This window comes from Uloborus diversus, chromosome 6 (genome assembly GCF_026930045.1).
Source record: "Uloborus diversus isolate 005 chromosome 6, Udiv.v.3.1, whole genome shotgun sequence".
NCBI classification, from domain to species: domain Eukaryota; kingdom Metazoa; phylum Arthropoda; class Arachnida; order Araneae; family Uloboridae; genus Uloborus; species Uloborus diversus.
In genome coordinates, this window is record NC_072736.1 from 3,734,227 (window position 1) to 3,759,010 (window position 24,784).

General features: G+C 34.1%; 1 protein-coding gene across 1 annotated transcript in view; it reads left to right on the forward strand.

Annotated features, from left to right (window-relative positions):
* The window catches only part of LOC129224656 (serine/threonine-protein kinase unc-51-like), a 201,666-nt gene extending 180,185 nt beyond the window's left edge, over positions 1 to 21,481 (forward strand). The window contains exons 23-26 of the mRNA XM_054859195.1: positions 3,078 to 3,226; positions 6,545 to 6,589; positions 8,643 to 8,733; positions 13,627 to 21,481. Of these exons, the coding sequence (XP_054715170.1) occupies positions 3,078 to 3,226; positions 6,545 to 6,589; positions 8,643 to 8,733; positions 13,627 to 13,700 (359 nt within the window). The 3' untranslated portion in view covers positions 13,701 to 21,481. The remainder of the gene's footprint in view (positions 1 to 3,077; positions 3,227 to 6,544; positions 6,590 to 8,642; positions 8,734 to 13,626) is intronic.
* The last annotated feature ends 3,303 nt before the right edge of the window (positions 21,482 to 24,784 follow it).

A 24,784-nucleotide genomic window follows, 5' to 3' on the forward strand; every position in this document is an offset into this window, starting at 1 on the left:
AATTTGGGGCTTTTTTGCAAAAACATTTTTTATTTATTTGTGTGATACATTTTTTCCTGCAAATTTACTAAAAACATTTAAAAGTCAATATTAGAATAACAAGGAATGTTAATGATCATTAAAACAATTATAATGTGAAACGACACTGTTTTGTTTTCGACAGTCCTGGCGATAAAATTGCTCGCCAAGAGCCTAAAGTATATTCGCCGTGAAAAATAACGAATATCAATAGATGAATTAATTTCCAATGGTTTTTAATGAATTAAACACTCAAAATCAATATTGAAACAAAAATAATCGCTAATTAAACAAGAACAACTAATTATATAACCAAACAGAGAATAATATATCATCATGTCAACAAGTGTTGATACATTTAAAAATCATTTTTAAATAGAAAAGCAAGTAAATTTGTCGCCCGTAACTGCGAAATAGCTCAGCAATGTCTTTCGAACATTTATCTTGACATTCAAAAGTACAACAAGGATTGTACAATCTTAAAAGCTCTTTAAAGAACGAGAACAGTTAAAATTTCTAAGCGAGCGCAACCATCACAATGCAAATCCTATGCGGTTGTCGGAACCGGTTACAGCTAGGCAGAATTTCGTCCACAGGTCACGTGATTTTATCTTGGGCACGGCTTGCGCGTTGCTCCGCGCTCTCTACCCAAGTATTTCCCCTCTACGGATAACATGAAATGGTTGCACTATTCATGGGCCACAGCAACATCAGTTTTACCCGCTTAAAATTCTTATTATTTAAATCCAAACTTATGATTGTCTGTTAATGGACCCTTGTCTTTTTCTGGTGCTGTTACCCTACCTTGTTTTGTGCATTGTCTTGATTTGTTTAAAGAAATCTTAAGTATATCGTTTAACACAAAGTCTGTTGGCTATTTTAGTCTTGAGTTCAACTGATATTTTCTAAAAGAGCATGAATTTTTTTCCCTTTTTATCAGTGAAGTATTCTTTATTAAGAGCAGTTTACTCACCACATTTGTAACAATAAATAAACAAATAAATAAATACATGAATAACTATTTTCAAAGCGCTGCACATTTATTTATTGGAACTATAAAATTAAAGATGATATTTTGAAATAAATTAAAAAAAAGTTCAAAATAAAATATTTTAATGATTTCTTTTCAGAAAACAAAGTTTTAATTTATGTTGCAATAGTGCTGCACCAGTTATCAGTTTGTAAATTTAGAAAGAATAATGATTTTAATACATAAAAAAATTGATTTTTTAAATACAAACTTCTGTTAAATCTGGTAAATTTGACTCCTATACCCAGATAATTAATTAAAATACTTTCCTTGCAGTAATTACCAATCTTCATTTGTGATTAACCAATACAGTGTTGTTTCACTGTAATAACGAAGGGGATTGATGTTGAATAAATGGGATAAAGCGCACAAAAAGCTGACAATGAAGTCCAGGGCAAATGATTGTACTTCGTTATCAGCAGAAAATCAGCAAGGAATATTCCAAATCTACAAGAATCGCTTTGCTGGTTGTCGAGGAAAAATATAAATGTACCACCATCATGGAAAATGTAGTCAAAAATTGATCCTGAAACACTGTGCCCTAAAATCTTTGAAACAGTTTGTCAGATTTTTTTCTAAACCAATCCAAATCATTGTTGGAAATAAGGTGTAACATTCTATTTTATGTGCCTCCTATCCTGGTGTAAATACTTTATAGAAATAAAATCTGTTTGATGTTTACTTTAATGTACTGGAATTGTCTTTTCTTTTTGTTCAAATAAGAAAAAGGCATTTAATTTTTATACTTTCTGAGCAATCTCTGTGGCAATTCAAGGTATATAACTTTGCTGAAATATTTGTTCATGTGCAATTTTTTTTTCGATTTACTGGTAGGTGCAAGTTAGTGTATTTTGTTATTAATGCCGGGGAGACGTGTTTTTACTTTTTCACCGAAATGTTTTTTTTGTTTTTTGTTCAATAAATTTTATCAATGTTATCTTAAGAAAGGTTTTTTTTTATTTGACAATTCAAGCTTTGATATTTTCAATGTTCAGAGATGGTCTTGCCTTAAAGTTTTAACTAAATCTGCTCGTCTACACTATCTCTGCTATGAAATTTCCAGCAATTTTGAAAGAAAAAAAAACTTATAAATCATACTCTTAAAATTAAGCAAAAAAATTTTTGCTAAATAATAAGTAACAGTTGAATTGCAAAGAAATATTCCTCTTATTTATTTTAATAATTCTTCTTTGGTGTTTTTCTGTCTGGAGTCACATTTAAGAGATTTCAGAAGAAAGCAAATGACCTATATAAAATGTTTTCGCTCCCGGCATTAATAAATAACAGGGAAGTTGCAACCTATTAAATGTTCATATTTTGACTATTGGATATTGTTGATTGACCCTCAAAACTAAAATTCACCATCGCCGAATTTTAAAACACCGTGGTTGATTTTTAATGAATTTTTAAAAATCCATGCGCAAAAGTGCGCTCTTCTGAAACGTCACGAGCGTACGTCACAGAGCACTAATGGGCAGCCTTCCGCCGAAGATCCCTTTTTTTCGCTAGGGACATTTTGAGCGCGCTGATATTTTTATTTTTTAGAAATTCAATAATCCTTTTCAACACATTATGGAGACCGGATTCGTTAAAGCACAATCTGAATAATCTTCTTCATGTAACATCAATGATGATATTCGAATATTTCCGAGAGGATGAGAGGTTTAATGTTCCAGAAACGCGAGGAGTTAAATGCGAGGAGATAAGCCTTTTACGTTTCGTTTTCAAAGCCAACTGCACGTCCTTCTACTTCTCCCCTATCGGAAGAGCGCATGACGTCACTTCCTGTGCCATTTGACGTCACAAGCGCTTGAACTTTAAAAATTAATTTTAAAAAACTACTTATCGTATCGCAAAATTTTTTTCACCTATGATGTTCATACATGTTACTCTATCATATAAAAATAAAATTGAAAAATCGAAAACTTCCCTATTAACGCTAATCAACAGAATCAAAATGCTCTTTCATAGTAAAAAAATTATTTGGAATGCAAAAGTGATTGTGTTATTTCTTTTTTTTTTTCATCAGTGCTGCACGTGATGAAGGAGCACTACCACTTCTGCCTGAGCATGTGCAAGAGCCTCAATACCCCTGGGCTGCTGCAGTCAGTGGGGGTGGACCCCTCTGCCTCAGACATCACGGCAGACAAGATACTCTATAACTATGCCATTGAAATGGTAGGTATCTCTGAAAAAGAACTGCACAAACTTTTGATGTGTCAGATATGAATTGGAGTGTTTTTGCTTTTGAACGATCCACTCCTTACAAATACAAAAGTGACGACCAGCAACAGGCTCTGGGCCCAGCTAGACTGGTCCTAGTCAATTTGCAATCCCCAGTGAAGATCAATGGCCCTCTTAAAACTATCTACTCCCTTGCTCATTACCACCTCTTCCGGTAAACTGTTCCAAGGTTCCACTACCCTGCTATAATAATAATTTTTCCTAATATCCATGTTTGCCTGAGATTTAAATAGCTTAAAACAATGACCCCTTGTCCTGTTTTCAGTGCTAAACTTCAGCCCCGTAATATCTTTCATTTTAATAAATTTAAACAACTGAGTCATGTCCCCTCGGTCTCTTCTTTGCTCAACACTGTACATTTTTAGCCTTCTAAGCCTGGAATCATAGTCTAAATGAGAAAGTCCACTTATTAGCCTTGTATCCCGCCTTTGAACCCTTTCCAGTACATTAATACCTTTCTTAAGATAAGGAGACCAAAACTGAACAGCATACTCCAAATGAGGTCTTACCAAGCTTCTACATAAGGGCAGAAGAACTTCTTCAGATTTGTTTGAAATAGATCTATTGATAAACCCAAGCATCTTATTGGCCTTGTAACTAGCAATGCTGCATTGTTGGGTAAACTTTAAATCCTGACTTATTAAGACCCCCAGATCAGTAACTTTGTCTGCCTGACTAATGACTGCACCTTGCAAATAATAACTTGTACACTTATTTCCATGCCCTAAATGTAGCACTTGACATTTCCCAACATTAACAGCCATACCCCATTTATCAGCCCACTCCGTAATATGATCTAGATCCTCTTGCAGTAGAATATCTTCAAACCGATCTGTAAAACCATGCGTGTCATATTTTTTGCTAATACAGTAGAAGACCATTATAACCCTGGCCTATATAACGCAATTCTCTATAAACCGCACAACTTTTCAGAAGTAAACAATAGGTTTTGAAGCTTAAAAAATCCCTCTGTTTTGCTTTGCAAAAATAAAAACTGTTAGGCAAATTTAATTTTGAAAGTTTTTCATCTTTCCATCTTAATTAAAAGCTTTTAAATGAAAATTACTACTTACAGTAAATAGAAAATACCAGATGGCTCTTGAAAATGCAGATGCAAACCATGAAGCTAGCAGAAGTGCAGGATAATGCACTTTCTTTTGATTGTGAAACATATTTATTTGGGAACAACTAATTGTAGTATTGGTGCTTTAATATTCATTGCAGATAAAACTCATTCTGAAGTGCTAATATATAGATATATTCTGAATGTCAGTTTCAAAATTTGTGAAATGATGTATATAACGCAAAATCCTGTATAACGCAAAAGCTGTGGTCCCAAGGTGTGCATTATACCGATCTTCTACTGTATGGCAGAATTCCACTAATTTCAATTTTTGATTCATGGAATTCTGCTTTTCTAAAATTCTGATTTTTTTAAATTTTAAGTTGAAAAAAGGCAGGAGTTAAAAAAAAAAAAAAATTGTGCACTGTTTGGGAAAGAATGAATAATATTGCAAAAAGAAATGGCAGATGTTTAGACATGGCTACTCCATTTCTGAAATACTATAAAATAGTAAGCCTACTGAGATAAGATAAATAAATACCTTTGTGCTGAAAATGTAAAGTAAGAAATAACAATATCGAAAAGCACAAATCGTACATTACTGCAAGGATATCTGCAATTGCAGATTACTGCAAAGATATCTGCAATTTGTGCTTTTTGACGTTATTTCTTACTTTAGTAAGCCTGCTTTTCCACGTGCAGGTGAAAAAAAACGAGCTGATGTGTGCACCATATGATTTCCTCTTACACCAATTTGAAGTTGTTTCCCCATTATCTCTCTAAATATCATCAACAATGGCCAAATTGATACCAGATTTAAAAAAAAAAAGCCAAATTTTTCGCCAAGTTGGCGACCAAAAGACTGGCGATATATTGCCAAGTGTTTGCATAAATTATAACACCACTTGAGTTTGCATTGAAGTTAACATTGATTTCCCCCAAAAAAGGTGTAAAAGACCCTCTTTGGAACATCTGAATGCAACCAAAAAGTGAGGTGCACAAATAGACCCTACTAGGAGTCTACGTACCAAATTTCAACTTTCTAGGACATACCTTTCTTGAGTTATGCGACATACGTACGCTCATACGTACATACGGGCGTCACGAGAAAAGTCGTTGTAATTAACTCGGGGGGGAATGTCAAAATGGATATTTCGAGTGTCTATATGTTCTTAGGCACTTATCTGCGTGTGGTCGGGTTGAAAAAAATCTCAACATTCATTTAGGGGTGAGCAAAATGGAAATTAAGGCCGAATTTTGAGTGAAAATGTTTTTGCGAATACAATGCTTCCTTTTTCATAAAAGGAAGTAAAAAGAAAACTCTTTAACACAAAATTACATGTTAACAGGATTTCATCTTATCCCATAAATGATTAACTGATGCTTAACTCAGGATCAAGCAAGTATTTCACATAAAGCAATATTCCATTTTAATCGATTTCACATTAACGAGGTTCCTCTGTAGGTTGTTTTCAGTGTGCACTGCATCTCATACAAGAATTGTATTTTTCACGCGCAAGAGAAAAAACTTCCACTTCTTTTTGTTTTTGGGCTATCACATGCAGGATAAAACATACAAACTGCAGGTAACTAGAAGTTGTGAAGCTAAAAAACGCAGCAGCATTATCTGGAAAATTATCTTTTGAAAGTTTTATCATCTTTCCACCTTTATTGAAAACTTTTTTAAATGAAAAATTGTATTTGCACTTTAAAAAGTGCCAGGTTGTCCTTGAAAATGCAGCTGCTATGAAGCTAGCCAAGGTGTATCTTTTGAGCAGGGTAGGGGTGCCCAACAAAGAGGGGACATGGCACAGACTGCCATTGAAATTTTTACCAGGAGGGTTGTTTTGAGGGTTTTTTTTCACTTTTTGGAGTTGGGCTCTTGGTTTAGGGGGGTCTTTGCTATATTAATGGGGGTGCGCCCTTGCTCTTGGGGGGGGGGGGCCTGAATATGTAGAGCATGATTCTTGAATGATGGCTAAATTGCATAGCTTCAGCTTTAATACTCATACTCACTGCAGTAAACTTATTCTGATGCCTAAATATGTTGATGTATGACATATTTCGAATTTTATTTTATAAATGTGTGAAATGATCTACACAATGCCAAACTTTTGTCGTGAGTTGTGTGTTATATTGATCTTCTACTGTATTTGTAATCTTTAGGCTAATCTTTTTTTTTTTTGCAGTGCCAGTCTGCTGCGCTAGAAGAACTTTTTGGTGAACCAAAAGAGGTAAGCATGTTTGTAAAATAAGTATTTTTTCAAAAGTCATGAGAACAAATTTTTCTAACATGGAGTTTGGACTTTTACAACAGTAGTTGAATTAAAGTGAATGTAAATTTAGGGATACAGTTGGCTCTCTGTTTAACGACGCTCTATTTAACGACTTTCTCTATAGAACGACGGCTTTTCACGGTCCCAGATGGTCCACTGTAATGTTAAAAGCATTCTATTTAAGGACGCTTTTCACTTAAGGACGATTTTTTGTGGTCCTTGAAAGTCGTTAAACAGAGAGCCAACTGTGTTTAAAGTATTAAGTCTATTTATTGTTTTACAAGTATCTCAGTGACTGTCTATGCATTTGAAGACGAACTCGCTTATTTTTACGTGAAATACACCGCTAGCTCAGTCATTTCCAGCCGAGGACTGCAGTTTCTTGCTTATTAGCACTCATCAGCTTGGCATAGGAAAGTGACTGAGCTGGAGATGGAAAACCTCTTAAGGAAGCCAAGAGTGCCAAACAAACTGGTAGCTAATATAGAATTAGCAGACCAGACGAGTGACCGAAGCAATGGTTCGGTTCAACTCGAAGATTGAAAACGAGCTTTCCTATGCCGGGTTGATGAGTGCTAATAAGCACGAAACTGCAGTCCTCGGCTGGAAATGACTGAGCTGGCGGTGTATGTCACGTATTTCTGCTTTAGCCCTGGCTAATGGGCGGTAATTTAATGAATATCGCTTATTTTTGTCTAAGACTTTTGATTTTATTTATTTTTTTCTAAGATAAGTGCCTTTTGAGAACAGAGCAAATCATTTATTTGCTACAAAATAGAACTAAGTACTAAACTCACCTCTGGTCACTAGAGCATCTTGGGGTTACGATACTACTCTTTCTGAAGAAATTGAAGACTACGTCTGTCTCTGTAAATACCCAAATTGGTTTCAAAACCAAAACTAAAGTCTTATTTTCTGTTCTAATTCATTTGTTGGGTATACAGTCGAATTTCTTCATAAAGCCGACCTATATAATGGAATTTTCTCTGTAAATCGCACAACTTTTCATATGTAAACAATAAGTTTTGAATTTCATAAAAGCTCTCTGTTCTGACTTGAAAATACAAATATTCTTAGGAAAACTACATTTTGAATAAGTTTTTCATCTTTCCATTTTAATTCAAAGCTTTTAAATGAAAATAAGTATTCACAGAAAAAAAAAAGTGCCAGATTGCTCTAGAAATTCAGCTGGTGCTAACTATGAAACTAGCTGAAGTGCAGGATATTTCACTTTCTTTTGATTGTGAGACATACTTATTTGTGAATGATAATACAGGGTGTCCAGCAAACGACTCCCTGGTTTCAAAATTAAATATCTCGAAAACGAAGGACCTTAGTGGAATAAAATAAACGGTATGTTTATTGTGAAACCCATAAAATCATATACAGGAACTTTTAAATTAGTTTTAAAAATTGCCAACAGGTGGCGCTACACACTGTAATTGCAATAGAAGTCTCCATAAATAGTGCTGCGAAAAGGTTAGTTGTTTCAGCAGCAGTTTACCCTCTCAGATATGCTTACATATAAACTAGAAGTTATCGTCCAACCTCTCCGCAGCACTATTTATGGAGGCTTATATTGCAATAACAGCGTGTAGCGCCGCCACCTATTGGCAATTTTTTAAACTAATTTAAAAGTTCCTGTATATGATTTTTATGGGTTTCACAAAAAACATACCGTTTATTTTATTCCAATATCGTCCTTTGTTTTCGAGATATTTAATTTTTAAACCAGGGAGTCCTTTGCTGGACACCCTGTATGTATATTATATACATTGCATAATTAGTGCTTTAATACTCATTGCAGTAAAAATTTATTCTGAAGGGCAAATATATTGATGTATTCTGAATATTAATTTCAAAATTCTTTAAATGAGATATACAACACCAAAACCTGTACAACGTAAAAGCTCTTGTCCCAAGGTGTGCGTTATAATGGTCTTCTACTGTATAACATTAGACAATTGCATAGTTATTGACTTGTTATGTCTCTTTCTTTCATGAATTCCAGAGCTTTCATCGGTACCAGACGGCACAGATCCTGCTGCATAGTCTCGGGCAACAGGTCAATGATCTGAGGGATAAAGAACTCTTACATAAATGTAAGTCTTCACTTTCAGTTTTTCCCTCGTCTATGTGCAGTTTGTTCCTTAATACTTTTGCCAAAACTGTGCTTGAATAATTATACTCCTGCAGTATAAAGGGTCTTATTATACATGTGTGCACATAAATTTGCACACTATATATTTAATAGATAAATAAATACAAGTAAAATAGGGAAGTTGCAACCTATTAAATTCCTATTTTGACTGTTGGGTATTGTTAATTGACCCTCAAAACTAAAAAATTCACCATCGCCGAATTTTAAAACACTGTGATTGTTCTTTAATGGATTTTTAAAAATCCATGCGCAAAAGTGCGCTCTTCTGAAACGTCACGAGCTTATGTCAGAGGGCACTAATGGGCAGCCTTCCGCCAAAGATCCCTTGTTTTCGCTACGGACATTTTAAGGGCGCTGATATTTTTATTTTTTAGAAATTCAATAATCCTTTTGAACACACTATGGAGGCCGGATTCGTTAAAGCACAATCTAATAATCTTCCTCAAGTAACATCAATGATGGTATTCGAATATTTCCGAGAGGATGAGAGGTTTAATGTTCCAGAAATGCGAGGAGATAAGCCTTACGTTTCGTCTTCGAAGCCAACTGCACGTCCTTCTACTTCTCCCGTGGCGGAAGAGCGCATGACGTCACTTCCTGTGCCATTTGATATCACAAGCGCTTGAACTTTAAAAATTAATTTAAAAAAAAACTACTTATCATATCGCAAAATGTTTTTCACCTATGATGTTCACACATGTTACTCTATCATATAAAAATAAAATTGAAAAATCGAAAACCTCCCTATTAGAGCAGTTTGAGGAATATTGAAAATTAAAGTGTCTGATTGCTCGACAGATCTTTTCTGTTTTTTATTAAACATGGAGTTAGGTAAGCACCAGTGTCAGATATAAAGGGAGGGTCATGGGGATCATGATCCTTCTCTCCCTCTAAAACAGTTCACAACAGTATTCGTCCACATTGTGTTCGAACACTTTATGCATAAAATGTAAATGATAACAGTATCTTTTCAATTCATTAATTATTTTTGAAAGTAAATGTTTGAGCTACTACTTCGTTTCATTGCTTTAAATTAATTTGCAATGTTTTCCCCAATTAGGTGCCTTAGTCTTGACCAATTTGGTGCTTGTTATTGGTCCCCAAGCAGTTTCAGAAATTTTTTGTACCTAAAACCGTAGGCTCGTTCATGGGTGGAGGGGAAGGGGGTCATTCTTCGGCATGACCCTCCCCCCCCCCCAAAAAAAATAGTAATCTGTATCGGCTCCTGGTTAGCGCAACTACCATTTAACATAAAATAACTTACCATAAATACACCGCCAGCCCACTTATTCCATCCGAGGACTGCAGTTTCGTGCTTTTTAGCACTCGTCAGCCCGGAATAGGAATCACATGAGCTGGAGGCGAAAAATCTCTTAAGGGAGCCAAGAGAGCCAAACAAACTGGTAGCTAATGCAGAATTAGCAAACCAGATGAGCGACTGCAGCAATGGTGCGGTTCAACTCAAAGATTGATGGCAAAGCTAAGGTATTTTGTAGTAAGTTACCGCCCTAAAGCCAGGGCTAAGGCATTAGCTACCAGTTTGTTTGGCTCTCTTGGCTCCCTTAAGATATTTTTCGCCTCCAGCTCATGTGATTCCTATTCCGGGCTGACGAGTGCTAAAAAGCACGAAACTGCAGTCCTCGGATGGAATAACTGAGCTGGCGGTGTATTTTAAGTATTTCTGCCTTAGCCCTGGCTTTAGGGTGGTAACTTACTACAAAATAAAATAACTTGTTATTTAAATGTAAGACAAATTTCTCTTTCAAGCTACTTTAATGATTATCCTTATGGATTTGAGACAATTGAGATGGACTTATGGTTTCATCTAACAAAAATACTTTTTTTTAAAAGGTAAAATTAATATAATCGGGTTTATCAGACTCTACAAAAATTTGATTTTGTTTTCTTTTGAAAACAAGTTGAGGTATGAATTTGAAAAATTATAAGTTCTGCATTAAAGCTTTGAAAACTCGAAAAAACTCCTGTGTTGCCAGCCCTCTGAAACAAAAACAAAATGATTGATTTCTGTGCTTACTTGTAAATGTTCAATTTTCCTGCTTTTTATATTGTGGATAGTTATAACTCGTGAAAGGGATAACTCCATTGTGTTTGAAAGCATTTTCAATACCTTTTAACACTACTTTTGGAGAATTGTAGCATCTTAAATTTAAGTAGCAAAAAAAATCAACCATCTTTTGTAGCTATCAGTTTAGGCAATTTTGAAAACAAATGGAGAGTGACAACAACAGGGTGTATTTGTAACATGTGAAAGCAAATGGTGGCCTCTTCATTTAAAAAGAATAATAGTCTACTTAAGAGCATAGCCGTTTGAAAGACAAAGTTCAAAGAAGTAACATCAATTCCTTTTTTGTATCTTACGAGATACGTCCATCATTAAACAGAAAAAAATAAACCATATGGTTTATCGAATAGTTTTAATTGCATTATATAGACGTAGAGTCCACGTGTTTCATTAAAATTTGCTCAATGAAACAAGAATCTTAGCATATTTGGAGTCACTATTGCCAACTCCTTAGGACTGGGGAGGAAGGGAGGGATCATTGTTTTAAGCTATTCAAATCTCGGGCTAACCTGGAAATGAGGAAAAATTACTACTTTAGTGGGGTTGTGGGCACTTGGAACAGCTTACCGGAAGAGACTCTAATGAGCGGGAAGGGGGGGAGGCTAGCTTTACGAGGGGAGTTGATCTTCATTGTGGACTAATAAAGTGACTAGAGCCTTTTGCTGGCTGTCAGATTTATATTTGTGGCAACAAAAATGATAAATCTAAAGGGTGTTTTTTTTAGAGGTAGAGAACTTTAGGTTCAAATAAAACATAGTTAAATGTTAATTGCCATGAATGTTCCTTTATTCGAAAGATGATTCTTTGCCATTTTTATTTAAATATGAGTTCTGGCATATGGCCACCTCGGCTGGCTCGGAGAAAGTCCAATCCCAAAGTCCAATTTACTCACTTTTTGCAGCAATAGAGGCCGTACATCAGTAATAAGGTAGCGAATGTTCTCTTCCAAGGCGTCAATCATCTGTGGCTTATCGGTGTAGATCAGAGACTCCACATAGCCCCACAAAAAGTAGTCCAGCGGTGTTAAATCGCATGATCTTGCAGGCTAATTCACGGTTCCATTACGCGAAATTATTCGTTCACCGAACGTTTCTTCTTCTTTACTAATAATAAAGCTGAAAGTCTCTCTGTCTGGAGGATGTCTGGGTGTCTGTAGGATGTGTGTGACGCGCATAGCGCCAAGACCGTTTGGCCGATTTTTATGAAATTTGGCACAAAGTTAGTTTGTAGCAGGGGGGTGTGCACCTGGAAGCGATTTTTCGAAAATTCAATGTGGTTCTTTTTCTATTCCAATTTTAAGAACAAAAATATAAGATGGACGAGTAAATTGCGAAATTATCATAACGTGAAACCGTAACATGGGCACAAGCCAATTGGCCAGATACGAAATTATCATAACGTGGAACCGTAACATGGGTACAAGCCAATTGGCGAGAAGATTCACCATACATTATTTGTAAATATACAGGCGAACCAAAAGACCTTTTAATTTTTCTATTACGGGCAAAGCCGTGTGGGTACCACTAGTTCAATAAATAAACTGTGACGCGCGCTGTGTGGCATGTTGCACCGCCTTGTTGAATATTCAAGATGAAATGGCAAACCGAACTGAACACAAAACAAGTGACAGCTATCAAAATGGCACACATATCGAACAGTGTTGCCAAAGTTCTGTACCTGTAAATAAAACACCCTTTATTAAAATGAAACTGTCCTTTTTCTAGTTCATTGCTAGAGTTGTACTGTACTGACCATAGACTAATAATAAGAGTTGACCGAGCTTCCCCAGACTTGCTGACGAAAAAATTGGTTCATGGATACATCATGTGACTGGTGGGAGGCTTGGCAAAAACTTTGGCAGCATGGTTGCTAGATGGCAGGATTATCTATAGTTTGGCACTTGACATATATTTTAAGACGTAATGTGTTTATATTATAATTTTTTTCCCAGGTGCAGAGATGATTGAACTGTTTTTCTTTTAGTTATGCATTATTTTTACATTAGTAATTAGTTTTTGATCACAGTTTTCAGTAACTTTTATTTCATTTGGAACTGCTACGTCAGCACTGGCGTAAACGTAATGGCGTAAACGTTTTGCGTTAACGCAAAAATGTACTAATCGGTATCTTAAATTGAAATTGTAGGTAAAAATCTTACCGTTTGGCGATTCTTTTTGGGCGCTTGCTTCTTTAATTGCTTAGAGAGTTACTGAAATTGAATAAAGAAAATGCACAATACTATCAAACGAAAAACTCCCTATAGGGGCATTCCACGGTATTTTTGACATTATGTAGAGTCCGTAACGTGACCTTTTTTTGCCATAACTTTTTAATTTACCGCATGATTTGCAAATTATTTTAATTTGAGCTGGTGTGTTGGTAGGAAAAGATCAAAATAAAATAATATGCTAATCAAACAGTAAATTAAAAAGTTACGGCAAAAAAAGGTCACGTTACGGACTCTACATAAATGTCAAAAATACCTTGGAATGCCCCTATATTAACAAAATATTTACAACTTAGAATAACAAATTTACAAATCGGACTCCATAAAAGATCATTCTTCCGTGTTTCATCAATTCTATTTATTTTATTTCTCGCGGGCGTTGATCGTGTGCTACGATCAACGCCCGCTGTTGCTAGGATATCCACCAGTCAGATGGTTTGGTTTATGAGCAGCAAAAGGGTTGCCATAGCTCGGTCTACTCTTATTATTAGTCTATGGTACTGACCCATGCCTCCTCTTTGCAGATCGAGATGCGGTTCAACGTAGACTGAAGATCCTGACCAACAACCGGTCCGGCTACGCCTATCGCATGACCTGAGGATGGCTTCGTGATTGTGCATCCACTAAAAATGAAAACATTTATTTTCTGACCTTCACTTATTTAACTTCCTTTTGTGACTACCTACCTACATACATATATATATGCATATAATACGAGTAAAATAAATATAGTTCTTAGTGTTCATAGAGGAAAAATAAGGGAAAATAAACCTCACACTTCATCGGACTCACACGTTAGGGAGGAAATGCTTCATCGAGACTGTGTATGTAAAATAATATCGATCTTGTCGGCAATTTTCATTCTTTGAAACTATCCCCTTATCCACCACAGCTAGTATGTTCTCATGGCCGATATACCGGCTTGTGCATTCATTTTGTGTGTTTTTTTTTTTCCATGATAACTGCATTTTGGTCGTTAATTTAGGACACTGTTAGATCTGTTGCCATAAATTTAAAAATATGTTGAAGTTCTTGCAAATATACTTTTTAAATTCTTAGAAATCATTAATACCCCCCCCCCTCAGAATGTCTATATGTTTGAAACCCCCTTTCTGTTTGGTTTTAAAACTTTTATCAGTGCCAAGTATGTCATTTGCATCCAGTCACATTTTTTCTTTTTTGAAAGAGTTTTCTATAGTATTTATTGTAAAGCAGGCACTCATATTGTGCCTAATTTTTTTCCCCAATTTCAAATTATTGCAATTTAAATTTTATCAGGTTTTGTTCAAAATCAATGTAAATTTTCAATTTATTTTTATTCTGAAATTGTTTTTCGAATGAGGATGTTACCTCTTGAAATGTACTCAATTACAATATTATACAATTATTGAAAGATGTATTTGTGTTACACATGTTCGCTTTACTGAAAAGTGTCGAAAAGTTTCAATGAAAGATGTCAGATTTGAAGATAAAACTTTTTCAATGGATGCAATTGATATGAAAGCTGCAACATAATGAATGCATTAGATTTTTTTAGTCTATTGAATTATTATAACTTAGGGGCATTGTTTTTCTTTTATGTCTAAAGTACTGAAGCAAGGTTGAAAGTTAAATGTGGAAGAATAAGTTATGAAGGTGGATGTGCAAAACTAATTGAAGAAAATAAATTCAAAACGATAGGGATAGTGACACTAGTCATTTTGCACTCAGCTGAAATTGTTCAGAAGCAAAATGTAAATATTTTTAAAAGACATGTACTTTGCCAATTTTCAACTTAATTTTAAGAGATGCCTTACGATTTACTACAATTTGAATGACACATTTTATAAAGTTAATTTTATCTTTTTCTCGTGTAAATAAAAGTATTTATAAAATAAGATTTTTTACTTAACTTAATTCTCTTCTGGTTTTGTAGAAGTTTGAGCACTATTCATTAATGAAATTTTTTTTTAACTGCAAATTTTATTGTTCTTGTCGATGTGTTGCATTTATTTTCGCTTAAATGCCGCAAGTTTTTAAATTAGGTTTCTACTTGAACTGTTCTTAGAAAATTGCACTAGGCAGAACTGTAAAAAATAAATCATTGCTTAAAAATGGCTGCTATGTGGCGTTATGATGAAATGAATGCAATTCTCACATTAAATTTTATTTTAAATGATAAAAACCATGAATATAATTCACAGCAAAAAACTTTGTCCAGATTCCTTAACTATTTTTTTGTCTAATAACTGCAAGAAATGAATGCATAAAGTATGTATTCCATTTTCCACCTCATTCTTTATCTCATTTTGGTGTTATTAATTTCAATTTGAGTTATTTGTTGTAATAATGTTCATGTGTAACATAAGTTTTTTTTTAACTTTCACTGAAAACAACATAGTAGTTATGTGCCTGAAATAAAGTTGTCAAGTGTTGCCATATAGTGTATTTTTAAGGACTAATACAATTTTGTTCTTTAATATAGATGATGTGCTTGATGCTTTTGGCAAAAATAATTAATACAGTAAAACCTGTAAAGTAGACCACCCTTGTAAGTTGGCCACCTGTCTAAGTTGACCGCTATTTTCAGGCGCAGAATTAGATCTTATCATATTATTCAACCTCTATAAGTTGACCACCAGTTTAAGTTGACCTCTAAAGTTGTGCACCGGAAGTGGTCAACTTACACAGGTTTCACTGTATATTTATTTTTTTAGATGGTACACAAATATTTCGAAGATCAGACATATTAATGTAATGTTTTATAGTTTTAAACATTGGCACCATTTTTATGATACCAAAATCTATTCACTTAAAAGTTACTATACTTCCATACACAAAATTAAATCATTACATCTCCCTATGAAAAACTTACTATAGACTAGATATAGTCGACTCTCAATTATTTTCTGTAAAAAACATTTACTGCAAGTTGTCTCTTATCATGAACATTGACTGAGTATTTTGCTTCTTCCTTTATGTTAGGCATTCATTTCATTACAAATTCAGCCCATATGTTAACCAATAAGCATGGTTTTAGGAATTGAATGCGAAACTTAACTTGATTACAAGACCGGCTCGGGTAGTTATGCCGCCCCATGCGATGTTGACAAGTGCTGCCCCTACGTCTTAATCTTTACTAATAATAAAGCTGAAAATCTGTCTGTCTGGTTGCCTGTGACCCGTATAGTGCCTGGACTGTTTGGCCGATTTTCATGAAATTTGCCACAAAATTAGTATGTAGCATGGGGATGTGCACCTCGAAGCGATTTTTCGAAAATTTGATTTGGTTCTTTTTCTATTCCAATTTTAAGCAAATTTTACCGAGCAAATCATCACAATGTGGAGGAATAAATTACGGAATTATCATAACGTGGAACCGTAACATGGGCAAGCAAATGAATATAGAAAAATTCGCAAGAAATTCACCTTTAATTACTTGTAAACATACAAGCGAACCGAAAGACCTTTTAATTTTCTACTACAGGCAAAGCCGTGCGGGTACCACTAGTAATATATATATTTAATCATGGAGCATACTCTTACGTAATTGCTTCAATTTGAGCTGCAAAGAAAAAAAAAAAACAAAGGGACAAATTTGAGTTTTTCTTTTTTTATTTATTTATTATTATTATTATTATTTTTTTTTTTTAGGCTTCCTTAAATTTTGCCATCATGCAATTTGCTGCCCCTAAAATCGGCCGCCCTAGGTCATATCAAATAGGGATGTGAACCTCTTCCACCCTTGAGAAGAAATTAAAAATTCAGTCATTAAGCTCTTGTTCAATCTGATTTTGCATTTAATCCCAAAAATCATGCTTTCACGCAATCTTCAACTTTTTTGACATAAATCCATTATGTAATGCTCAATCTGTTTTTGTGTCATTAATCTCACATCAAAACACTATTGGAAAGAAAAGTAAAGAGGATGGGTTAGTAACTACCGCATCAGGGCTCATTTTAACTTTTGAAATGTATGAAAAGATTTCTCCTAAATCTTTTTTTTCGACTGTTAGTCATCTCGGGGCAGGCAAGCCCTCTATCATTCCTTGTTGTATTCTGTGTGTGTACATAGCTATTTATTTGAATGGTGTGAAACTATTTATTTTTGGTGTGCTGTGCGATGGATGAGAGAGCGACGTGTGAAGTAACCATAGGAATATTTTCTTTGGATGAATGAGAACAAACATTTTTTTTTTGTGCCACGAGCCGAGTGGTACGAAAACGGGATGAGTGCCCTGCTCGCGATAACAGATTCGGGTAGTTGACCAGAGTCGCGTTTGATCGTTATTTCTTTGCGGAATGCAATTTGTTTTATTCTTATTGGATGACGTCTGTGATGAGGTCACACAATTGACTGATATACTCATTATTTACTCGTTAGGCAGTGTTCAAAGCTTATCCACGCATGTAAGATTCAAAATATTGATAACAGTCAAAAAAGTTAAGGTAAAAAATTGAACCTCAATTTCATAGGAAATGGGTTCAATTTAAACAAAGGGATGAAAGTTTTCTATTCTGAGGGCAGAACATATTCTCATGCATTGAAGATTTTTTTTCTTCTGATAAATGTGTCTGTTGATCAGGGCTTAGTTTGCATGGGATTTTGTGGTAAAGCAGCTTTTGTATTTCTATGCCATTTTTACATTGAATTCAGACTATTTATATATGAAAATAACTTCTGATGACTCTAGTTCGCCCGCATTTCGTTTGGTAGAAATGAAGCTCTGTTATTAATGATAAAGGAAATTGCTACATACATTTCGATTTTCGTACAAACGAAATGAAAATTTTTGGCTTTAAATGCCATGTTTTATATTTTAATTAGTTTATTTTCTTTTTTTTAAAGTGTTTTTAAAATAAGCATTTTCATCTGTACTGAAATGACTCTCAAGAATTTAAGTTTAATGTATTGAGTACCTGGAGTATGTTATCTTAATTTCGGTCAAGCAGTAAGTTTTTGCTTTCATTTTGAGAAAACTCTTTGAACTTTAACTTAAAACGCTGTCATCAGTAAGTGTGGAAACATATTTCATTCAGGGTAGGTTTTTACTTGTTGCATGATTCATTATTTCTTTATATGTGAGAACATAGTACTCGTTGCTAAAGTGTTGAAACTGATTCAATAAAAATAAATGTATGGTTTTTAATAGTAGAATTCCTTTTTTTTTTTTGGTAATATACCATGAGTCTCTGGCAGCAGTTTTGCCTCAGATATATAAACTGCAGCCATTTAAAATGAAGGATAATCATGTTTGAAATAATAATAATGAATAAAAATTACAAAGGTTAAAAAATGGCCAATGCCCATGAATGTGGAGCCACTACCACTGTATAAAACAAATTACAAAATGTTATTTTTCGACTGTCATTGTTCAAATTTTTGTCACACTTTTGCTATGGTCACATATAAAGAAATAAAACTTTTTTTAGTCATTTCAAAACCTTGCTTAATTCTTAACTTAGGATGCTGTTTGAGTGAAATTTCAACATGAATACATGTGTTGTGTGCGTATGTTGCAGATTGAACTGTTTTCATTTAAAATGTATGTCTCACACAAAAACATATTCAAATTTTATTCTGAAATTTATATTTTGTGTAGTAGCATTTTATATGGATACATTGGACTCTAAAATAACTGAGTGAAATTGCTATCAAAAACTTCGAAAGCGAAGAGAAATTGTATTTACATGTAATGGTTTTGTCCCTGTATATATTTATGTGTTGTGAGTGTCTATTTTTTGTTTCTTTTAGTCATGATACCAAAATCAAATCAGTAACATGTAAATAGATTCGACTTTTTCCCTCATAGTAGATTTGAAGAGATACATATTGTTGAGATTTTGTAAAATCAAAATAATAACCACACAAATGAAATTGACTTGGGGGAAAAACTCGAATAATTTCAAAATTCAGGGACCTGTTTAGGCTCTGATATTGAAAATGATCCTTTGGGACAAATTTGAGCGTGATTGCTGTGCTGTGAATCAAATGTATTATATATGTTTTGTAAAATCTTTGTTCGTATATTCAAATATGTTTTGTAAAATCTTGCAAAATGGCATTTTAAAAATTAATTTGTTATGTTATGTCATGTTTAAATGCAAAAAAGGATTGTTATTTTCTAAGCTCTTGCAGAGTTTGAAAAAAGACTTTCTGCACCAATTTACCGTAAAAATTTAATCTACGTTTCTGCCATTGCTACCTGATAGCTTGTTGTGAGTCACAATTCAAGCCTCTATATTGGACCCGAAGCAAGGCCCTTAATTTTTAACAGGATTTTGGCTAAATGCTATTTTGTTTTTGCTTACTCAAAAGAGCTCCATTCATGGGCGCCCATATGCAAAATTGTATGGGGGGGGGGGGAGCTCAGAAATTTTAACCATGGTTTAGCAGGATATTTTCCCCATGGAGGCTGATTTCAGGAGAGATTAGAGTCATTAAAATTTGACATTTTTAATTATTTATTCATTAATGGCTGGAGAAGAAATATTTTTATATTTTTTCAAAGAAAAAAGTACTAAAAACAAGGAAGTTCTGATTTCCAGGGGGGGGGCTCGAGCCCCCCTTGACCCCTATATGGGCGCCCTTTGCTCCATTCCTCGTGTGCCAGATATTGCAATTCTTGAAGCAAAAGCTTCGCGTATTCACTTTTTTGGTATGGCAAGTTGGTAATCTTCAATATTTATGTTGAGTTAAAGAGAAAGTGGATTTCTAATCTATACTCATTAATTTTTATCCCATATGATAACCATGCCTCGCGTTTAGTCATTAGTTTTAGACACAATTCATTACACTGGTATGTTTCAGTACTTATTTTTAAAAAAACCTTTCCTCGTTCTGGACATTGGCACAATCTTTGTGCCAACAACCTATGCTTATAACCGCAATTGCACTCATTTGAGGGTTCGAAATCAGCATCGCAAAGAATACTTGCATAATATTCCTTCACGTTTGTATATTGCGTATCTCATGTACATATGTAATACTTTGTACTTGTTACCATATGAGTATTGAATTGAGTCATTGAAAGTTAATTCGAAAATTTAAAGCAAGTAGTGCATTTAAGAAGGTAGTTGAGATACAGTGGTTGAAGTGGGGATTACCATGCAGAATTTAAGAGGGGACAGTTATGTTTTTTGAAAGCTTATCAGGCACCTTTCGATATGAGAAATAGTATGTGCTATTAATAATTTTTATACGAGGGCCAGTGGAGGAAATACAATCGAACCTCCATACATCGAACTTCCACATATCGAAATTTTCTATATTTCGAAATCCCAGCAAATTTCTATGTTCATTACATAGAAAAATTGTTTCTATATATCGAAATAATCTCTATATATCAAAATTGTTTTCGAGACATCCGTGGATTTTTTTCCACTTTAGACTGTTTGTCTCATGAAAAATGAAGGTTATGGGAGAAAATTATGTTCACTAAAGGTTGCTACGAAACTCATAAGGAATCTGGGGTTGAGGGGTGTGCAGATAGGTCGTTATTCCGTTCTGGAGTTCTTAAATTCCCACAAGTTTATTTCAAATTTTAGTTGTGACCAGTAACTCTGTAAAATCGGCTGCAAGTTATCCCTTTTGTCTATTGATTATCATTCCTAGTCCTTTTAGATTCAGTGAAAATCATTCAAGTTAAGTAGATTGATTTTTTACTTTTCTCTCGATTACATTGTTTAAACAAAAATCCCCTAATGTTGCGGATACAGTTGAATTACCGAAGAATGGTGATGTATGAAGGCGCAAAAATATAATTTCTGTAACTTTTTAATTATTAACTTTCGTTTAATCCGATGCTCGTATAAATTAGAAATTTGGTTTCATGCAAGAAAATTAGCTTTAAATTTAATGTTTTAGGAGATTTTTAGGATAAAATAAGATCGTTTCTCTATATCGAAATTTCTATATATGGAATTTTTTTCCGGCAGTTTGCTACTTCGATACATGGAGGTCCGACTGTATTTTCAATCCACTGCCACACTTTAAGAACAGTATTCAGTTTGTGTACGTATGAAGAGGAGCCATTTTTACTGGAGAACAAGACACGGGCCAGTATTTAATTTCTTACAATGTGAGTAATAATGACATTTTGAGACGAGGCTACGGATGCCCCGAAATAATTGTTGTGAGAGAATTATTTTTCCCATGGTGGATCCCCTATAGTTTTTCCATTGAAGACTAATTAAATCTGCATGCAATTTGTGTCAGTTTCAGTTTATCGTTATCGAGTGTAAGTAATTTGTAAATATTGTTCCTGTGTTTTTGTTTTGAGTAGTGAGACTTAAATGTAAGCTTATATAGCGACCAATTTTATGTTCTTGTGCACAATGAGTTGGCTGTAAGATTTTTGTGATTGTACATGATTTTGTAATAAAATATTCTTAGTGTAACACCTGTCTCCCTCTTTCATAACTTTCACAGATACAGTAGAATCTCTCAAAAAAGGGACACTAAGGGGACCAGACATTTTGTCCCTTATTTGGAGGTGGTTGAATTGATGCATGCCGTGTACTTAGTAGTATAATATCTCAATAAACATTAACTATTAACACTTATGATTAAATACGGAAAATGTTTCATATATGCTAAATAAAATTCACAATCATTCAAATTTCTAAGTTTATATTATTTTATTAATAAAACTTTAATCAAAAGTTTTGTAGCATACAGAAAAAATTTTGAAGTAATTCATTACATATATTTGCTTTACGTTATGTCATTTACAATGTAATACTATGCGAATTACGATTAATGTTCAAATTTAAAGTTTAATATACAAAGCTAATTAGTTGCTGTGCACTCTGCATCGGCTTTGAATCTACTTGAATAAGTTGTTGAGAGGACAAATCATGCATGTCAATTTCAGCAAGTTTTTATACAATACATTACTGGTTTCCTTCACATATGTGTAGGTCAAATTTACCTCAAATAATTTTTAGAGGAATAGCGACACTTTAATTCCAGTAAATTCACTTTCTTATGAGCTTATGCACTATTTTTTGGGCTTTGTGACTGTCCCTTAAACAGAGTGTCCCTTAATTAGAGGTAAATACATAGAAGTCCCTATTTAAAGAGACTAGGACCAGAAAAAATGTCCCTTAAATAGAGTTGTCCCTTAATGGAGGTTCTACTGTATAATATAAACTTTATATTATAAATTATTCTTATATATTATTTCTGTAGTCTGTTTTTTTTTTGCTACGCGAGATCTTCCTCAATTTTTGATCGATTTCTTTGATTTACATCTCGTTTTAAACCTTATCGTGCAGGCTAATGACGAAAAATAGACTCACATCTAAAAAAAAAAAAATTCTGTCAAAAAAAAAAACCTGTTTTAAAGCACCGGACTGAGGTTTTCGGTTAAATTTATAAGTTTAACTTGCGCAGTGAAGGACAGAGCTGAATAGCTCGATCGGCAGGGCGTTCGAATGGTAACCAAAAGAACGAGTGTTCGGGCGCGTCAAGGACGATCTGCATCTAAAAATTAGAGAAATATCACGCATTACATGAACACATAAAAACAATAAATAATATAAATGAGATTGATACGCTCCTTTAAAACTGTGTGAACAGCATCTCAAAAATTCACTTTTAACCAACATTTCAATTCTAAAATGGAAAGGAAAAGAACCAGACTCGAAAACTTTGAATTTTATACAAGAACTATTCAAGTTACACTTAAAATTTTATTGAAGTTAAAAACATGAAATAAAAATCTGAAAATTGTTTTGAAACTCAAATTTTTAATACTGATGATTTGGAATTACATGACACAAACGCATCTCTTTATATGAAAAAACTAGTTAATATAAACTAATGATGAAACTTAAAAACGTTTTGGGTTTCAGATTTGTCAGTTTCATACCCCAATGTACTCAATTTCCTTAGATGCTTAATTCTCCAAAATTCTTCTTGTCGGAACACATGGATCCTTTCTCCTTCCAATTTCTCAGAATTGGGACCAATAAGTTCATTTTAGTGATGGAAAAAAAGAAAATAATAATAATTTCAATTTTGACAACTTGAATTCAAATTATGTTTTTCGCAATCACGAGTGTGTGTGTGTCCAGGCATGAGTGTATGCGTAGTTGTGTGTGTGTGGGGGGGGGTATCTGTGGGGTGTCTGTTTGTGTGTGTGTATGTTTAGGTGTCTGCATGTATGCGTGCGTGTGTATGTGTTTGTGTGTAGGTGTATATATGTGTGTGTGTGTGTAGGGGCGTGTATATATGCGTATGTTTGTAGGGCATTGACGCAACCTCGAGACGGCTTTCGCTATAGGAGCAGCATCGTGAGGAGCCGGTCGCGGTGATGCTGCAGAGGGTGCTGGCGGGAAAATAAAATCATAGGAACGCCAAAAACAGTCAAATAAAAGCAATAAGCAATCATGATTGCTCAAAAAAAAAAAAAAAAATCTTTGTAGTCTTAAAAACTGAAATATAGTAACAATAAATGAACAAATGTAATAAAAGTGGAATGGGCAAAAGGTCATTTTTTTCTGTAAGATGTTGAAAGAAAATGCAAACTTCGAACATTATTTAGGAACATCCTAATACCCTAATAGATTCTGTATTATAATTTACCTTACTAAGGACCGCCGAAATGTGTATGTTTCAAACTTTTTTCGGGGGAGAGGAGTATTCAGTGAGTAGTACCTAATACAGATACATGACTATCTTCCGTTTAATAATTTAAAAAGTGAATAGATTAAAAAAACATAATGGATACATAGAACGAAATAGAAACACAATAGATAGGCCACCGAGATATTTATATTTCTCTTTCTCTCTCTTTTGGGAAAAATACCGTCAGGAAAATTAGAGCAAAGTGGTGAAAATACACGTGTCGCTGAAATGTGTTTTAGATAAAAATGTGTAATAGAAAAAAAAAAGTTAATATACAGTAAGCAAGATTCAAAATTTATTGTAATGAATATTCAGAGCAGTTGTTTAAATGTTTTAATGTAGACAATGAAAGTAAATCAAAACTTTATCAAGAAATTCAGGAGGCATGACATTTAAAATAAAATGAAATGAAAAAAAAAAAAAACCTGAGGTATCATTTAAAAGCACGATATCAGTCTAAAATCTTAAAATTACTTTTGCTGGGACCGCAAACGCTCGTATTTCAAACAAATAAAATATCAGGCTGGAAATTGAAAACTTCATTATTTAAAGCCAAAGCACTCAAATGGTTTTGAAAAAGAAAAACTAAGTGGTTTCTGCAATATTTTTTTCAATAATTAAAAAAAAAAAGATAGAGGTATAGCAAAGAATGGGGAAGGGACGTAAGTTCCCGAACTTATCTTTTCATTTAATGTCACCAAAGGAAGTGTTTTTGAAGCTTTTTGACTTTAAAAGAATTCCGTAGGATGATTCCCAAACCTCGTCCCACCCCCTATCGTCATCAGAGGTGGCCTCCGATTACATATTCAGGATGTCAATTCCAAAAAGTTTCAAAGAAAAGCACCAACACTCAAATTCCTGAAAAACACTCTAACATTAATTATTGCCTAAAATTTCGTTTTTCGGATTTCAATTCCGAAAAATTTCTAGGTATTCCCCGAATCGCCCCTTTCTTTAATGTCATCAAAGATCCTCTGAAAAAATTTTGTTTTAAGGTTTCAATTTTGAACATTTTTCTGGGGAAGTGCTCCCGAACGAAGCCCCCTGATAATGAATCAAAACTATGTTTA